We start from the raw sequence: 19,420 nt of genomic DNA on the forward strand, positions 1-19,420 counted from the left end.
GGTTACCAGATAAAAATAGGTCTAATCATAATAGTGAAATTTGCTAGTTACACACAACCTAGGCTACTGAATTATGCAACCCTATAAAAAAATAAGTAAAGAAAAATATTTTGGCCGACAACTAGTACTACTTTTGACTTTTCAATATCTTTTATTAACAACCCCAGGCACCTACAAACACAGACCACGCCTCTCAATTCTGATTAGCCTAAAACTGATGTCCATGTAAGTAAATAACAGGAATGAATGACACCTACCGATATGGTCACAAATTTACCTTGGCAATCGTATGGACAGCGTAGCTTTAATTACAAAAGTTATTAAAATACCACGCCTTCTTCAAGAAACAAAACAAACAAACATAAAAACACGTATATTGATCACCACCGAGTGATTATTTCAAAATATCTTTGGTTCTTATAAATAAATTAAAAATAATAATACAAACACAAACCTGATTCCTGGGCATTTACGTGGATAGTGTTATTAGATGGAGATATATTTTTCTTCTTAGTCCAAGGGTTTACTTTAGGTAGGGGAGCTTCAGTAATTGTTTTCTTAGGTTTCTCCACCGTATCTTGATTGCTGTTGCCAGGAGCATTTTGGTCATTCGCCTTGTTATTGTTTACCTGTTCTTTATTTATGATATCTATCTGGGTTTCCACAACCTCTCGTTCCTGGTTCCCAGCGTCACTTTTCTTAGTCTGTATGTCTCCATGTGTCTGTTGCAGGCTTTGTCTAACTTTGTCCCCAATCTGCAGTTGATCTATCTCAGGTTTGTTGTTGTTGCTATCGCCGTCGAAAGAGTCAGCAGTCATCTCATCAACATGATCGGAGGATTGCAAAACAGAAGACTCAACTTCTGTGGACATCCCGTAAATCGTCGTTTTAAAAATGTAGATTCAAAATATTTCTGTGTACAAGTATGTTTCTATAGCCTTTGTGTTTGTGATTCCCTGGCTATATTAAAATAAATCGGAGTTAGCTCAGGCTGTAAACACAGCAGGATTGCAGTAGCATTAAGCCTTCAGGAATGTCAAGACTTATTTAGTTCAAAAGTTTTTATTTAATTTATTTTTCAAAAGAAATCAAAAGCTGCTGACAGTCCCCGACAACGTCTTATTCTCATTTAAAAAACAAACACGGCAACCAGCACAGCTGACTAGCTAGCTGCTGCCCCTAGTGAATCAGCAAAGTAAAAAAGTCCAAAAGCATGTGGTTTGCTGTTCGTGAAACTGACGTGGCCTATCTCCTTTCAGCTTCCACTACAATACATGAGCTAAATGGATTATTTACTTATAAATGCACACGGGTTGTTACGCGCCAGGGCACCAACAGTCTGTCACACTGTGACGTCAACCAACATTCTGAGCAGCGCTAGGAGACTGGAGTTTGTATGGATGGATTAATACGAGCCTTGCTTATTTCAGGAATAAACAACCAGCCGCAGCTCCGAACTCGCAAAACAACACAATCCAAAACGCAGCTCACACACGCGGAGCCCTCTCGTCAACCTGGTCCCCCTCTTCACTTCAGCTCTGCGTTGTGTTGTTCTACCACTTTTAACCGACTCGTTTGACAGTACTTTCCCCAAAAATTGCGTGGTTTTATGCGTTAGTTAAAACATAAAAAAACACTAGCTAGTCGTGGAAGACAGTGCCAGGATAGCATTCTCTCCGCCCTCTTGAAATGTATCAATCCGGTTCAGTTCAGTGCCATGAGCCGCCACCAACTGCATTTACTAATACGTAAATAATAATCCGAATCGCACAGGTCAGCAGGCGACTGTGTTGTTAGTTGTCCCTTCGTGTCAATACGACCAAACAACTCCAACTGCCACCCCAAGGCGTGGAAGAAATAATAGTAGAAATAATCTTCAGCAAAAGTCTACTTTCAACCACACAACACACAGTCTCTAAAATACGGAAGGTTGCGCTCGAAGAACTTTACACCCCTAAATGACAACCTGTCAGTGCCAACACAGTGAACCACCAGGGTCTCGACACCAAAGAGCTTGTTCTGTTAGAGCATATAACACATATTCGTTGTTTACGAATAAATAAAATCCGATTTGTGTAATTAACAGTTGGCTTTTTACTGGTAGAGTTGATAATTCCTTTGCAATACTTTTCTTTCTTATTGCTCACAGCTGCACATGCTTTACGCCACCATGTAAGAAAAAAAAAGAGCCGAAGTTACTCGCATGCCCAGCCCGCAGATCCTCACACGCCTCCCTCTTCCTCCTCCTCCTCCCGCCTCCTGACCTTGCTGTGGCATGGTATCGCGCATGTGTAAAACAAAAAATGCTGACTTCAAACAAGCTTTTAAGAGCAGAGGATATGAAACTGTCGCCATTGTAGCTCCACCGTGGTTGGCGTCTTGCGCTAAACTAGTCATTTTGAGCCAACATGGCAAACACAGAGCAACACTTTCATAAATATCAGCGCTATGTTGTCTGAACGTCGTTATTATGATGCAGTAACACAGTGCCCTCATCTACATGGTGGTCTGACGCTTTTGCCTTTGCACTGAAAACACCCACTTAACACGTGATGTAAAACAGCTCCTCAGAAAGAGACACGATGACTTGAATACATGTACAGGAGTGTATTTACATTTTACAAAGACAGCTTTGCATCTCAATGCACTTTACACACCCTACAACTGAATCACCCAGCAACCAGTACAGTAACCAATAGGGTGGAACGTGGCAGCCATTTTGTGTCAAGACGTATGATACACCTACCAGCTTTTTTGGGAAGTTGGAGGCATTTCATATTGCACGTTGATAAAGGCTTTCATTAATGCTTGAAATCATTTTACTTGTTCCTTTAAGTATTTTCTATAAATACTGTAGCAAAAACATTATTTTTCTTATTTCACACTCCATATTGTGAGACATCTTACAGAATATGTAATGGTTTATATGGAGTAATGCAAAAGTAGAGTGCCATATTGCATCCAAATACATATTTCATGGTTAACTCTTCCTTCTATCATCTTTGAAACATCTCCAAAGTCCGTCCCTACCTTTTCCTCGCAGATGTAAAGACTTTGTCATGCATTTGTCTCCGACTCTACTACTGCAACTCTCTATATGGTGGTCTCCCGGCACACACCATAAACCGACTGCAGCTAGTTCAGAATGCTGCTGCCAAGATCCTTACCAGATGTAAAAAACATGATCACATCACCCCCCACCCCACCCCTTGACTTGCCCAGCTGCACTGGCTACCTTTAAAGTTCAGGATTTTGTTCAAAACTCTCCTGCTCACCTACAATGCCCTTCATCACACAGGTCCTGTGTACCTCCTTAACCTGTTGACTCACTATGTAACTGCCTGCAAGCTGAGGTCCTCACTCATTTAGCTTCATGGCTCTGATTCTATGGAACTCTCTCCTCACTTTGGTGCGAGATGCTCTTACCGTCGCTCTCTTTAAATCAACTCTCAAGACCCACATTTTCTCTCTTGCTTTCCATGCTCTTTAAGCCGGATATCTGCTATTAGCTGCTGTTACTATTTCACGTATTGTTACTGTCATGTATTCTGCACTTCCCACTGTATTTAATGTACTTTTTCATGTATTTTGTATTTTCCACTGTATTTAATGTATTATGCATTTCTTTATATACTGTATGATGCATTTCTCTGTATTTTAAATATTACTGACTTTCTTGTATTTACTGCATCTTGTAAAGCTCTTTGTGATGGTGTTCCACTATGAAAAGCTCTATATAAAATATTGATTGATATTTGAACTACAGTAGTGCGTTCCTTTTCCCTTTCCTTTTACTTGCTATTTAGTATCTTCCTGTCCCATAAGGAATGTTTTGTTATACCTTTCTAGACAAATCCTCATTAAACTCAAAATCAGACATTACCCCCCCCCCCCCCCCCCCAAAAAAAAACAACGCATGGATTAATTATTTGAAATTTATTGGAAAAGTAGATGTAAAAATCAGGAGTCGTGGTTCATTGTAGATTGAAAAGAAAGAAATGGCCATCATCTGTTGTTTTCTGATGCCTCCTGCAAATCACAAACCATAGACAACAAAAACAGAGCAATGGCATTCATTCTGTGGTTTGGGCATTAATTGTATTACAGGTATTAAAGTATAAACCAAGGACAGTTTAAATAAATAAAAAGAGCGTAACGTTTTAAACATCTACCATTTAGATTTAGTATATGAACAATGAAGTTCTGGATATAATGAACTATGAATCGTTTTATTGGATTTTCAAGGAATGATGATTGTCAAGACTAGTCCACCATTCAGGGCAATACCTGGCTTCAGTCATTCAGTTACAATTGCAAAAAACTAACAAGTGTCCCACCCAGTCATTCTGCAGTGGCAGTAAATACTGTATTTAGAGTGTCACAGTAAATTAATTAAAATCATCATATATTTGAATAGCAGAAAGTCATCTATATTATTCAGACACCAAGATATTTAGTAAAAAAAATAAAATAAAGCTCAGTCCAAGAACAACAAACCAGTAGGGGTGGTGGAAATCTGCTTATAAAGACCAAAGTCCTCTTTTTACCAAATTAACATCCCTGGTCTGATATTCAAAACAGACTTTCTCAATATATCTTATATTTAAATGTAATTTACCTACCAAATATCACAATTGTAATAATGCATGCTAACTAATTGAACAAGTCAATTTTGTTATGATTAATATTATCTTTGCAGCTGACTCGCAAGTCCTGTACTAATAATATTGGGTCCCGTTTAATCCTGTGACTGCGATTTTTCAAATTATCATGTGTACTCCCCCATCCCTGCCCCCCCCCCCCCCGGAACTGCGTCTGACGAACTGCTCTACTCTAACTGGGGGATAGCTAAAAGTTGTAAAATGACATCAGGCTACCCAGTTTGAAAACAGATGCTGTGAATTGAAGTGATAACTAGCGGAGCACAAAATAATTAATCTAAAATTGGAAAGTACTGCAGAGTTTACATAAAGTACTTGTGACTCTTTAAACTGAACCTGAAATTAAATAATTTAATTCAGAAATTGTTTCTTCATACTTTTTGCTTAACATAAAATTGCCAACATTAACTGCATCTTATCTGATAACGGAAATTATTGTTATAATTTGGGGAAAAAAAAAACCTACCACCCCACAATATAGTACCAGCAGAAATCTAACAGTTTTTAAAAATATTGCATAAATGTCATTTTATTGCTTTCATGGTTGCTTGAAATTTTTGCAAGAAATAAAAATAAATAATAAAACACACTCATTCACAAAGCATGACCAATAGAAGTCTCAATACTGCAGACATCATTTATTGCTTTAGCTCGTATTAATACACAGCTTCGTATTTCATAGAGCTAGATGCTGGTAACAGTGCCGAGGTAAAACTCGATCTATAAAAAAATATATATTTAACACTGCTTATACTATTTATAATTACAATGTTTCACCGCTCAAGGGGTGGTAAATGGTAAAATATAAAACAGAAGTTAAACAAAAAAAAAAAAATAGGTATTTTTCATATACATTATTTGAACGCAATATACAATTTACAAATAGAAATGTATTTACAGACAAAACATTCAAAAGTATTCGTACAGTTTTACAAAAAACAGTTTGTACAGAATCTCACAGGTCTAATACACAGAGGTTCAGATGCTGTTGTGTGATTCACGTCAGTGCTGAGTTGCTACTGGACTTGCCAGCAATGGCAGAATGGAGGATAAGCACTTCAGCTTTCCTTTCACAGATTCAGGAAGCTTGTCATTTTCTCCATACCTTAAAAAAAATAAAAAAAATAAACAAACGCTTAAAATATATATTTTATTTATCAGTTGTGTACATTGGACAATTAGCAGTTTTTAAGGCAATAAAAAATAAAGCACTGTGTACAAATATTTGAGTATTTCTCATTGAAGTTTTGAGTAAAAGAAGACTTTTTCACATTTTACAGACAGTGTTCTGGTGTTTGTTTTAGACACGTTCAAATGGCCTTCCGCCATTGTCGTGGCACACAGTAATTCTGATTCCAGTTTGAGCATTATCCAGATTGTCGGGTGCAATGTTTGCACATTCTGTCCTAATTCGGCAAGTTCAGGTTTTTTCCTCCAGTGTACATTCCTGACTTCAAATGGGAAGACACTCTTATTCTATATTAATGTTCTGCCAGTACTGAGCATGTTCTAATGAAGCACCCTGTATATTGTAGCTGTAATCCTAGTAACATTTTTACATAAGAGGACGTTCTTAATTTTGTATCGAGTGCTCCTTGTATCCTGCACCAAATTTCAAATAAAAAACAAAATGTACCACCGTAATAAGGCAAATGCAAACAAACACTGTCGCTGGAACCAGTTTTATTAAACCTACCTTTTTGTCTGGCCTTGAGGTGATGTGTAGATGATCGAGGAGACCCCTGCCTGTACCACCAGCTGGGACCCATCGTTATTGAATTGCACCCACACCTCTCCACTGGCCAGCTTTGAGATACAAAAAGAAACAGTTAAGATTAAAGGGGGGGGGGGGGGTCATCTTTGTAGAATGAATAAACACCTAATATACGGTCTTGCAATCAATTAAGAGTCACCCAATGTTGCTGAAATGACAAAATATTTAAATTTTGTCCCTACAATTGGAAATAAAAAAAACAAACGAATAGCACCACAGCATGTACTAAGTGATGTTCTAACTGCAAAGAGATTCCACAAGCTGTGGGCCAAAATGGACGAGAGGGCTGCTCTGTCGTTTTTTATCTTCAGACTTTTTGAAGTTAAGAACATTTATTAGAAATGAAAAGTTAGACTACACGGAGATACATGAAATTTGGGTCCGAGGACTGAGCTTCACCTCATTTAAGGTTGTTATGGAGCTGCAATTCCACAGTAGTCTGGCTACAGAAAGATTATAAACACTAATATAAAAATGAAATGAAAACAAAATTCAGGAACTTGCTATCAAGCATGGTTTCACAACAGTGTTAAAATAAGCCAGACACTTGTTTGTTTCATATATAAATCAAAAATGATAAACTAGACATCAAACTACTTTAAAGCAATCTCTTTTCAAGTCATTTCTAGTATATTGAATATCAAGATCTTGTTTCTTACCTGAGAAGCCCAGCCGATATTTGGCACAAACACAGACTTCAGAACCTGCCCTGTATTTGGAATGACACCCTGTTTTGCAGACAGTGGACATTTACTTCCAGCAGTGCTGACAGAGGTAAAAACTGATCCATCATAAGAAATCATCTGCAAATAAAGGGACAAACAACCCTTGATCAAGGAAGAACTGGGGAAATACAAGCATTTCTACCAATGGAGGAATTGACCATGGAAATGGCATGATCACTTACAGAAGGAGCTATATTGGACGCCTGGCTAGGGGACGTGCTGCTCCCCAACACCAGCCCATCTGCCGACAGCTGCTCCCTGCCTGAGCTTTTTGTTTTCTGTGCAGGTAACGAGGGAGTGTTCGGAGAATCTAGGTTACCTGGTCTCCTGATGGAAGAAGAAAGATAAGATGTGCTACAAAGAATTATTTATGTATGTATGTATGTGTGTGTATGTATGTATGTATGTATGTATGTATGTATGTATGTATGTATATATATATATATATATATATATATATATATATATATATATATATATATATATATATATACACACACACACACATATATATATATATATATATATATATATATATACACACACACATATATATATATATATATATATATATATATATATATATATATATATATATAATGTGTGTATGTGTGTGTGTGTGTGTGTATATCTATATAAATAATGTTCTGAGGTTCCTTGAAGCTCTGTATGCCCCTTGAACATGCTTGTATATTACCATATTAAATTCTAAAAAAGTTAAAAAAAAAAAAAAAAGCAGGTATTTACTTTACTGTGATTATGTTTAATTTAACACTGTCAATTAAATGCCAACTCTCTTAACATTACTTTAAACGCTTTCTGGATTTTTACATTGGCTAGTCTGAGCTCTAAGGGACTCAATGAAGAATAGGACTTAAGCTGCTTTCTCCCTCATAGATAAATGATTGGATACATGTGCTTGTAAATGCAATGATTTAATTAATCACAGGATTTATTTTGGGTATGTGTAACCATGAACATTTTAATGTTTGGAAAATAGAATTACATTACATTTGGAATAAGGTAATATTGAAATGTATGATTAAGTAAAATAAATGTGCATGTTTTCAAATATCTTTATGTGTGTTTTTAACTTAGTTTTTTAAAATAAGAGAATAGAAATTTGATTCAATACAAACCTATTGTTATAGTGTTGTACCTCTACTTTCATCAGTCATCAGTAATATTGGGATATTTGAGAAACTTAGCCAAGGTAGCACCCAAAAATGGAAATACTGGTAATTATATAAAAATTCATTGTGCGATATCAGTTACATGTTTTAGATTCTAAATTGCTCACTCTCTCCTTACTTACCTTCCAACAATAATTGGAAAAAAGGGAATATTCTTTTCATTTCTATTCTCTTCTAGAGTGATAGCAGCCTCCAGTGCAAGGCATGTCCGGTGAGCCTGTAAAGCAAAAAAAAAAAAAGTAGCGTCAGGTCATCCCGGTATTGAGGAATAAAGAAAAGCTAAAAGCATGCTATTGACAAACAAAATCAAAACACTTGTAAAGAGAGTTGCTCAAACAGTTTCTTATTCCTACAAACTCATACCATCTCTTATTAGCTGAATGTGTTTTTACCATATTAGAATTCTTTTCCTGCTACACTAATTAATTTATGTATTCTTAAAAGTTGTTAAAGAAAATACAAAATGAGTTTTGTAACACAAAGTAAGGGACTTGGTAAAGTGATTGACCTTGTTTGAAAGTTCCACATAGGCTCTGCTTTCTTCACTGAGGCCATTGAGCCCTACGTCTCCTTTCAGTGTGTAAGACTTCCCTGTCTTTTCAATAACCCGCAGGAAATCTGTGGTCTTGTGTGTTTTTGCACCTGGGAAAAAAAAACAAGCAGTACATCCGTATATGAATACATGAAGTCACTTCCTTTTTTCTTATGTGACATTTGCCTGCAATGTAAGACAAGTTTGGAGTGCTCATGACATGCAAGAAGAAGAACAAGGACAATAATTTGCTGCATATACATGTGAACACAATGTTTGAAACGTATGGGGAAAAACTAACACAATTGTTTGCTTCAGAGAATCCAGTATAACTTACCATCATAAAAACAGACTTCCATATCTGCATTGGGTGAGTTCTCCATCAACATGCTCTTTGCATCTTTTGTGTAGAGCGTCACTTTGGGGGTTTTCGATTTCACCAACTGCACAAACTTGGTGGCATACTGGTATTTCTTCCAGTACTTTTCTGTGGAAAATGTTAAAATGTAAATAAATATACCATTTATGAATACAATACACACAAAAATAAATACAAATCTAAATGTTCTAGATGTCCATCACTGTCAGTATCCGAGAAGAGCAACTGCAACCATTCACAACAAATTAATGCGTACACCTTACCCCGTACCTCCTGCGACACAAGAGAGTGTCTACTTGTGATTGGCTGAGAATGACTTAAGTAGCTTATGATTTGGGGTTTTAACTGATAATAAATGAAAAACGGTGTACAGCCAATAACACTGGAAAACACCTGAAAAAACACTGGAAATGGCTACTCAATTCACACTGACTTCACCCCTTTCCCATAAAAAAAAACTACCTTTCCGTGTAGTTGGGCAACGTCCCTCCTTCCTGACTCGTATCTATCATTGATTCGTTCTGAATACTTCAAACCCACCCCAACTACTGAGTGGCAGCAAATTCTACATTCCTATTGGAGACTCCACTTGCGAGATTTAAAACGAGATTACAATTACTGCAGACGGCTTGTTCGCGGGATTTAAAGCTATATTACAGTTAGATAGTGAGAATTTAAAACAGAATTGCAAAATGTAAAAAATGCTTAGACAAACAAAAAACCCAGAAGAATGTGCCCGTGACCATAAGGATTGTGTTGTGGAAGACAGAAAAGAAGGTACAACTAAGTATGCAAGAACTATTGAGTTACTACTTGTGATAACAAAACACCCAAGCATTTTTTAAAGCAACCGAAAACAATAATTTCATACAGTATATAAAAAAAAAAAAAGCCCTGGAAAAAAACCCAAACAAACTATTTACATAAAACTTGAAAATAGCTAATAAGCACAGAAAAATGAAATTAATAAAAACCGAAACAGAAGCCCTACTTATAAGATATGAGATACAAGAATGATTTATAACAACTTTTCCCATTCAAACCTATAATTATCATCTCCCTTTCAAACTTTGACAATACACACATTGTTTTTTTGTAAAATTACCTGGCAAATCATCAAAGCTGTAAATAAAAATATCTTCAGGTGGGGATGGTGGCCGATCATCCAGTGGAAATCCTCTTCCCTCATTGGGATGGTAAATAGTAACCTGCAAGGAAGAAACTGTGTTAAACTTACAAGAATACAATATAGTTAAACTAGTATATAAAGGCACAGTTAGCAATAAAAGGATTTCTGTTACCCTGGTATAAAATTTAAGCAAAACATGCTCTGTACTGTTCACTAATCGCGTCCCAAGGCACTACAAAGTCCTTTCTAAATAAGAATCCAAGAGCTCACCATTGAACCATCGCAAGATATCCTCAGGACCTCCCGAACTCGCTCCTGGGAGCCTTGTCCCTTAATCAGCTCCATGCAAACCTCGCCTGTATCAAGGATGCTCACCTGGAAATAAACAAATAATAAAAACTCAAGAAAGCCAACAGCACACCATGGAAAAATACTCTAGGCTCCACACCCACGCAAAAACGGACATTGCAGATTTAAAAAGAGTTTGCCAATCTGCTGTGGAAATGTAATAAGGAACCAACATTTCTTTTAGAGATGATGAAATGTGACAGCTACGAATATAACAATTTATTTTTGCACCAAAACCAAACCAACAAATGCAATGTAGCTCTTACCACTGCATTCTTAGTCTTCTGCCTGATAGGCTTCAGTCTCTTTGCATTCAGAGGGCAGACCACGTTCTTTATAGAGGGCTTTTCATTCCCGGAGTTCGGCTTCTCTGTGGGAGTTGGCCCGCCTTGTTCAGCCCCACAATGGGGATGGAAATCTGAGGTTCTCCGACTGCCTTCTACTTGAGAATGGAGTGCACCGTCATCCCCCCTTGAGTTGATTTGCGGGTCATTGTGCATGTCTGCATAGGAGGAGTCGGTGCCCCTTTTCATGTGCTGTTTCCCATTATGGAAGCTTCCACTCGCACAGCTGATGGTGCTGATGTCAGTTGGCTTTTTAAAGCAACCTGCAAAAGGCAATTAATAAACACGTTTTATTTGCAACATTCTAACCCTTCTTAAACCTCCCCCTGCCCCATTCCAAATTAAGAAAACAGATTACCTTGCTGGGGCTGAGCATTTGCAAACCATTGGTGTACTGCTTCAGTCTCTGTTCTCTGTTGCTGTATTGGAATAGCTGGATTGCTGGGGTATAAATAATCTGAACTGGAAAAAGAACAGACAAATAAATAGATATATAGCCTGCATTGGATGGACCAAATACTTAAACCTTGTACATTAACATTGTTATTCTTATTTCCTGAGGTGGAGATTCTAGTTTGGGACACAGTACTTACTTGGCCTTCTGTTTGACAGGAGGCGATATCATACGTCTGTCCAGAGAACCAGTGCTACTTGATGTGTCTTCTTTAAAGCTGTGTGGTATGTCTCTGTAACTGTGGCCGCTGGAGAAGGTTTCTTGGTTTCCACAGGTTCCCAGTCTGCCTGGCTTGGGAAGCATATCAACTGAGTGACATCTTTCCATTGTGCCGGTTGCTTTCCCTTGCACATGGCTGTTGGAGGTCCCAGACCGATCGGAGGACTGGGCTCTTCTGAGATAACGTGAGTGGGGCCGATCCTCTTCGGATTTCTGAAGCGGCCTCCCACGGCCTCCCCTGCCAGTATCGTCTTGATGCACCACCTGCTCCTTGTAAACCGAGCTTCCATCCACCAAGGAAGCATGGGTGTCGGGCCTGTCGTGGGTGGGCATCACGTTGATTCTGTTTGGAAGGGGCATTCCAATGACATGCCTGGTCTTCTGGTGCAAGCGTCCACTTGAGCTGGTGGAAGAGGACCTGATGGTGGCAGTGGAGGCTGTGGATATGGTTGCAATCCCACTATCCATAGAAGCTTCCACCATCCCTGAGTCTTTGCTCCTAGCTGACAAACACTTGGTCATGAAAGGGTGGTCCAGCACTGCGGACAGGCTGAGCCGATCCAGAGGGTTTTTGCGAAGCAGCTGATAAATAAGGTCCTGGGCATCCCGGGACACGTGTCTCGGCATCTCGTATTCGGCCAATACCACTTTATTAAGAGTGTGTTTGACCGTGTCCGTATCGAAGGGTGGCCTGCCCATCAGAAAGGCATAGAACATACACCCCAGAGACCAGACGTCAGACTCCAGCCCGTGGGCACTGCGTGTGACAATCTCGGGGGAGATGTAATTTGGAGTCCCGCACATTGTGAAATGCTTCTCGTTGGGCAGTTTTAACTGGGTGGCCAGCCCAAAGTCTGCGATTTTAATGTTCATGCTGCTGGAGAGCAGCAGGTTGGAAAGTGTGAGGTCCCGGTGTAGTATGCCATGGGTGTGCAGGTACAGCATCCCTTTCACAATCTGGTGCATGAAGTGGCGTGCTGTTAAGACATAAGGAACAAATGTAACACCTGAGTCATTTTTTAATATTTGCCTCTCAGCAACAAGTGTCCAAGGCACATTCAAATAAGACAAATACAATAAAAACACAATATACTTTTATGTTTACAGTGTATATGCATCGTTACTAGAATTTCAAGCATCACATTCAAATTTAATTCACAGAATACAGTATCAAACTACCTAACCTAAAGAAACATTTTTTATTGTCATTATTGGAGCTTGATTGGGTTTTGTACTGTACTAAAACACACCCATGTATTATTTGCTTTAGGACCTGGTCAAGGGTTTAATTAATGGTTCAACTAAATAATTCAGTACAAAGTTGTAACAAAGACCTGGGCTGGAAGGGAACATGTTGCCTACACCTGGTATGGGTAGAAAGCAGAATTCTGCTTTGAACAAAAAAATAAATACATAACATACCTTCATCTTCTGAGAAAGGTCCCTTCCTGTTTTTCAAATATCTGCTCATCTCTCCATTGTGGCACATCTCCAGAACCAGGTAAACATAGTTACTGTCTTCAAAATAATTATACAACTAAGGGAAAACAAACAAAGTTATGCTAAAAATAACAAAGATGAGTCTCAAAAACTGAGCTTTTACAGAAATGGTGTGGAAGTGTAGTGAAGACAATTCGCAGATATGTTACTCTTGACAAATAACATACATTATGCTACATTACAGTAATCTCAAATCCAACAAACTGGTTGGTGTAACTTGACCAAAAACTAAAGGTTATCTTTTCATATGAAAACAAAATTGTACTTAATTCACAAACACTGGGGGAATATATAAAGGATAAGTAAGTCTGGCATTGTAGATTTTTAGGTTTAGTTCTGGTTTCTGTTAAGTTAAGCAAATAAGCTATTTGTGGGTCAGATGGGGAAAAAACACAAATGTTCTAATACCACTAGGTACTCACTGTTTATAATCACATCACCACTAGGTGGGGCTCTAAGCTTGTAAACACACTGCTAACCTTTTCATCCCCCTCAAAACAATTTTAACTACTAGGAACCAAACATTTTGTATGAACCAATGGATCATATTTTCTTACCTCAAGTATGGATGGGTGCTTCAGCTGACAATGAATCTCCACTTCGCTACGGACTCGCTGGACCATCCCTACTTTATGCATGACTTTCTTATCAATCTGAAAAAATGAACAATGTTTAGCTATGTTTTTTTTTTTTAATTAAATATCAAAACAGCATTGACATTTTGGAACAGTTAGTTCAAATCAGTTTCTAAGAAAATACATGCATAAGTGGCTTAGGTAAGGGCTGGTCTAGTATCAACAAAATAGTTTAAATGAAAATAGTATGAAATACAGACTGTAGCACTGATTTCTTGGGATATAGATTGACTATTCTAATTTTGTAAAGAATCAACTTATTTATGATGTATTTACTACACCTTATCAATGAATAAAAACAAACAGAATACAGCATGTGCAACAGAAGCTGGAAAAAGAAATTTCAGACCTTTCACAGTTATAGCATATAATACTAGTTAAATCTAGGTTACTGTGACTTCAGAATTACAGTTTGTGTGAATTCAACATAAACTATTTCATTTATTATATTTAATTTTCAAAAACTAGCTGTGGGCACCAATATAATTTACTATTCTTTTATTGAAGAAAGCAAACCATGCAAAATGACCATGATACTCCATGTCTAATGACCATGTCTAAAACTCTTACTAACTAATTAACAACTATTGTATATTGCTGATCTTTACACTACCACAATAGAAAACAGCAAATAAACTTACCATTTTGATCGCTACATCCAAGCCAGTGATGTCCGATTTTGCTCTGTACACTGATGCAAAGGATCCCTTCCCAAGAAGGGTGAGAACCTTGAAATCCTGCAGATGAAACGTGGAATTAGCACATTTTTACAAAGAAAAAGAGCAAAATCTTCCAAAAACCAGACTAATGTGACAGCTTAAGTAATTGTGGAAAGCTCTTCTAAAAAAAACACATGTATGCATCTCTTTTAGCTAAAAAAGATGTCTTTTTAAAAATAATCTACCTCAATTGTAAGTTCTCTGGCTGCACTGGACATCTTTCCATTCTCAATCACTTTGTTTTTACTTGTCAGGTTATGAAACAAAAAATTAAGCACTCGATCTAGCATTGTCTTCAACTGCTGTGGGTCTCAAGCGCGAAGTACTGCTTTCATGGTCTCTGCAACTGCAACTCTGTAACGACCTTACTTAAAACTGTAATAGCAACATCGCAAACGTAATATCCCGGGTCTGCTTCCCGCTGCATCAACTGAGCTGTAGCGTCTGCGGTCTCTTAGCAACAGTGGCAATAAGATGTTCTACTGTTGCAACCCAATCAGTAAAAACGTACAGAACTCAAGCAAGTGCCATTGCTTACAGTAAGGATGACCACTAAATTATACAATTATGTTCATTTAACCAAACAAGTGAACAGATTTTTCAAATTATTTCTGCAGTGATGCCCCGCAACAAAAATCTAAATCTGTACAAAATAACTACATTAGTAACTCCGTTCCATATCATATAAATGAATTTAACATTCACAAAAATAATATTCCCCCAAAATCCCACGGAATACATTTTGAAGATTAAATTATATGAAGTTCATAATTAATCCAATGCAGAATGTGCATGCGGGTATTTGTAAAATCTTGACCTGTTTAAATTTAACAATCCCAGATCAGCAATATTTGTTTGACCATCTGTAAATTAAACGCCCTCCCCCTTTTCTGATCTCTACCACCACCACGCAAAAAAACAAACAAAAAAAAAACAAAAAAACAAACTCAAAACTTCAACTTCAAAATATATGTCTAACAAAATTATGGCATACAATGACGTAAACAGATCCCAGTAAACTATTTAAATATGTACCGTAGACATGGGTTTGTGCCATTGCAGACAGGTAACCAATTCGCTAATAACACACAGAAATGATTACCTAAATTAACAAATAAAGCGCCAACATGTTAAATAAAAGTGATATAGCACTATAATGTATTAATTTAAAGCACGTTTTTATCACAACACCCACTCCCACCGTAGGCTGAACTATTGAAGAATTCAGTGGGTGAGTGGTCACTTGACATCACTAAGTCTATTTTCCTTAATAAAATCTAATTAAGTCCAGACACAAACCAGGGATGTTTTTGTTTGTATAACAGTTTTATATTCAGCAGGTCAACTAAAAACGACCACACGGTACACAACATTGGCCTGGGTGGAAAGTGAAGCTGCGTTCACCTACCTCGATTTTCTCTCCAATGGAGACACTCATCTTGTCGTTTTTTGTAAAGAATCCACAAAACCATCTGTATCTCTTGTTATAAATGTATTAATCAGATGTAAAGTTGCATTACGGCTCGTGTGCTTTCGCTGGAACTGCATCTACAGTTTGTGTTGTTCTTCCACTCCAACATTTTTGCACTTTCTCCATTTTGAAAAAATCCGCCCGTTACTACCACAGACACGTCACGATGACGTCGTCCAGGAACGCCGGGGATTGGGGTTCAGGCAAAATAAATACATTTTTTTCAGTTTAAAAATCCAATTATACATGTAATTGTAAAATATTAATACATTACAAAAATACATAAATTATAAAATAACCAAATCGAAAAAAAAAACTTTATCAAGTCCGAAAGAAAGGCGTCGGAAGCCGTCGAAGCAAACCGCAAAATATGGAGAGAATTTTCACAAGCGGATTCGCAGCCACCAAAACCACGTATACTGCAATGTCACTATTATTACTACAGTGGATTATACATACTTTAACTCTGTAATGCCACTTTCTATATCACACATATGATACAATGCTTAGCCATCCCTTTGTTATTATTTTTTAAATCCAGCCTCATAAACCAGAATGTTTCATATGCAGCACATGCAAGGGAGGGGGAGTGTTTTGTACGAGAAACTGAATCTAGTTACATAAATAAAGTAGTTTTTCTCTTTTAAAAATGCTTGGGCCGTACAGGGTTAATTATAGCTGTCAACATACAAGTCCTCTGTGCCGCTTTTTTGGCTGGGCTAGCCACATGTAATAGATTAGGGTGAACGCCAGTTCAGGATTTTCTTCCAACCAGGTTTTGTAATTGTTTTAGCCCAGTCTGTTTTTTTAGAGAACCCACGAGTGGTTGGTATATTTTGTTTCCTCATAGTTATGCAAATTGTTTATGTACTTGGTGCCTGGTTTGAAAAACAAGCAGAATACGTGGAGATCGTGTTATTATAATAAGCAGTTTGGAAAACATTGCCACACACACACTTGTCTGCCGTATTACACCATATTTACCCGCTGAAAAGACAATCCGACAGAAGAGATTAAATTATGTGCCGTTTTCTGTATCTGCATAACAAACCACCATCTCTTGAAAAATACTGAGAAAACATTATAACCTCCTAATGCTGCAAGTAGTCGCAGGACTAGGACGATTTGACCACCTGGAAGTTGGTTACTTATTCCCGGTTCTTTATTCGCGGTGTAGTTGACAAAGCAACGTGTCCTTTTTCTGTGTGTTTTAACTCATTAGACATCATGCTCAATTAAAATATTGCTACTATTTAAAAATAATTGCTCCTTTAAAAAAAAAAAAAAAACCCGAAAATATTAATAACAAATATGTATCAGCAGAATAGAGGTACCCTATATTACCATCTTATTTTGCCTCATTTACCCCCCTTAGACGCATTGCTCACTAAATATCGAAGTATCCCTAAATAGTTTATCGTCTCCTCTTTGGAAAAACACTAACGATTTTAGTGAGTAAGCCGTACCCCACGAGCAGCAGCACCCCAAAGTGTAGCCCATTATAACCAATACAGAACACATGGGGGCACGTCTTTGGATGCCACCTTAAACGCCTTGCTGACTAAATATCTAGATATCCCCAGATAGGGTATCGTCTCCTCTTTTTAAAAACACTAACGATTTTAGTGAGCAAGCCGTACCCCAGGAGCAGCAGCATCCCAAAGTGTAACCAATAAAAATGCATAGGAATCCCTTTGCTCTTACTTGTTGATAAATGGGGTCCAAAGTATGATGCGAAAGTTGGCTTCTTTTTTTTTTGTTTGAATGCCTTATATATCAAATGAAAGTACATTTAATTTAATTTTTCATACGACAGGTTTTGAGTTCACTCATCTTGGATGAGCGCGGAAACTCTTACTGAGTTACAGTCTTTGCAAATGATGAGTCCCGGATTACTGTATGATTTTTGTTGTTTTTCTATCAAAATCTGTTTTGGGCCAGGATAAATACATATGGGTGAGGTACAGGAATTCCCCCTGTGTGAGAATCAGCTTTGAAATAAGTGGCCCAAAACGATTTAACCTCCAACAGTGACTTATTCAATTTGTGGGATGTGATTAAGAAGCTGGAATGTGAATAGCAAGCTGGAATATGCGAATAACAAACTGGCATAATAAGAAGTTGACAAATAAGAAGTCAACTTTCGCATCATACTTTGGACCCCGTTTATCAACAAGTAAGAGCAAAGGGATTCCTATGCATTTTTATTGGTTACACTTTGGGGTGCTGCTGCTCGTGAGGTACGGCTTGCTCACTAAAATCGTTAGTGTTTTTAAAAAGAGGAGACGATACCCTATCTGGGGATATCTAGATATTTAGTCAGCAAGGCGTTTAAGGTGGGTACATGTGGCATCCAAAGACGTGCCCCCATGCGTTCTGTATTGGTTATAATGGGCTACACTTTGGGGTGCTGCTATTCGTGGTGTACGGCTTGCTCACTAAAATCTTTAGTGTTTTTGCAAAGAGGAGACGATAAACTATCTAGGGATACTTCGATATTTAGTGAGCAAGGCGTCTAAGGGGGGTAAATGAGGCAAAACAAGCTGGTAATATGGGGTACCGCTATACTGCTGATACAGATTTGTTATTATTATTTTTTTTTAAGAAGGAGTGATTATATTTTAAAAGTAGCAATATATTAATTGAGCATGATGTGTAATGAGTTAAAACACAGAAAAAGGACACGCTGCTTTGTCACCTACACCGCGAATAAGGAACCGGGAATAAGTAACCAACTTCCAGGTGGTGACGATTTGTACAGAATTGTGTAACAATGTTGTGGGGAAACAGATTTTAAAGGTGAAAAGCTGGTATCTCTTCAGCTAAAAACTAAGCTGCCAACTAGAACCACGATTTTATAGACCCACACAGCCTCAATAATATTAATTTATACAAACACGCCCGAATTTCCTGTGATAACTGAATTCTTTTTTCAGTACATGTTCTGCTATCATTATTGTTTAAAAGTGACTACCACATGAAAACACTATTTGCATAATGTACTGCAAGGGCAAAATAATAGCAAAAACAGGGTTTTGTCACTACAACTGGCTTGACATGTTGCAATTATTTATTATTTATTTCTATATTACTAAAGACATTTTTTTGCATGTTTTTAAAAAAAATGTTTTTAAAATAATATATATATATATATATATATATTATATATATATATATATATATATATATATATATAATATAATTAAGAAAAAAGGACAATATGTATGCTGCGTGGTATGATTGGTTTTCTTTGCACTATGGGCGGTGTTGGTTAAACATTTCTTAAGCGGTCGCAATGTCTTTCATTTGTTGTCACGTCGCAAAAGATCACTTTTTA

General features: G+C 37.4%; 2 protein-coding genes across 5 annotated transcripts in view; both read right to left on the bottom strand.

Annotated features, from left to right (window-relative positions):
* The window catches only part of LOC121325376 (la-related protein 1B-like), a 54,388-nt gene extending 52,200 nt beyond the window's left edge, over positions 1-2,188 (bottom strand). For 2 of the 4 annotated variants that reach the window (XM_041267840.1, XM_041267833.1), the window contains exon 1: positions 455-2,188. In XM_041267840.1, the coding sequence (XP_041123774.1) occupies positions 455-872 (418 nt within the window). In that variant the 5' untranslated portion in view covers positions 873-2,188. The remainder of the gene's footprint in view (positions 1-454) is intronic. The other 2 variants (XM_041267825.1, XM_041267847.1) reach the window with 2 other exon arrangements.
* A 3,104-nt stretch (positions 2,189-5,292) lies between these two features.
* LOC121325413 (serine/threonine-protein kinase PLK4-like) lies at positions 5,293-16,208 on the bottom strand. The gene is made up of 16 exons (XM_041267870.1): positions 16,021-16,208; positions 14,535-14,630; positions 13,816-13,911; positions 13,181-13,295; positions 11,679-12,735; positions 11,444-11,547; positions 11,008-11,348; positions 10,664-10,768; positions 10,370-10,472; positions 9,223-9,372; positions 8,862-8,995; positions 8,476-8,570; positions 7,343-7,487; positions 7,095-7,238; positions 6,358-6,467; positions 5,293-5,766 (listed from the first exon to the last, which is right to left on the bottom strand). Exons 1-16 carry the CDS (start codon positions 16,048-16,050, stop codon positions 5,664-5,666), a joined length of 2,928 nt encoding a protein of 975 aa, XP_041123804.1. The 5' UTR covers positions 16,051-16,208; the 3' UTR covers positions 5,293-5,663.
* Positions 16,209-19,420: the final 3,212 nt, after the last annotated feature.

The sequence above is a fragment of the Polyodon spathula genome, chromosome 1 (genome assembly GCF_017654505.1).
Source record: "Polyodon spathula isolate WHYD16114869_AA chromosome 1, ASM1765450v1, whole genome shotgun sequence".
NCBI classification, from domain to species: Eukaryota; Metazoa; Chordata; class Actinopteri; order Acipenseriformes; family Polyodontidae; genus Polyodon; species Polyodon spathula.

What these genes read in the sequence shown, in the direction of transcription:
- LOC121325413 (XM_041267870.1), bottom strand. Translation starts at nt 16,050, where the DNA reads ATGAGTGTCTCCATTGGAGAGAAAATCGAG. An exon ending in CCTGTCAAACAGAAGGCCAA is followed by an intron (nt 11,548 to 11,678) that starts GTAAGTACTGTG and finishes TTCTTTTTCCAG; the next exon opens with TTCAGATTATTTATACCCCA. An exon ending in CAGCTTTGATGATTTGCCAG is followed by an intron (nt 9,373 to 10,369) that starts GTAATTTTACAA and finishes CATTTTCCACAG; the next exon opens with AAAAGTACTGGAAGAAATAC.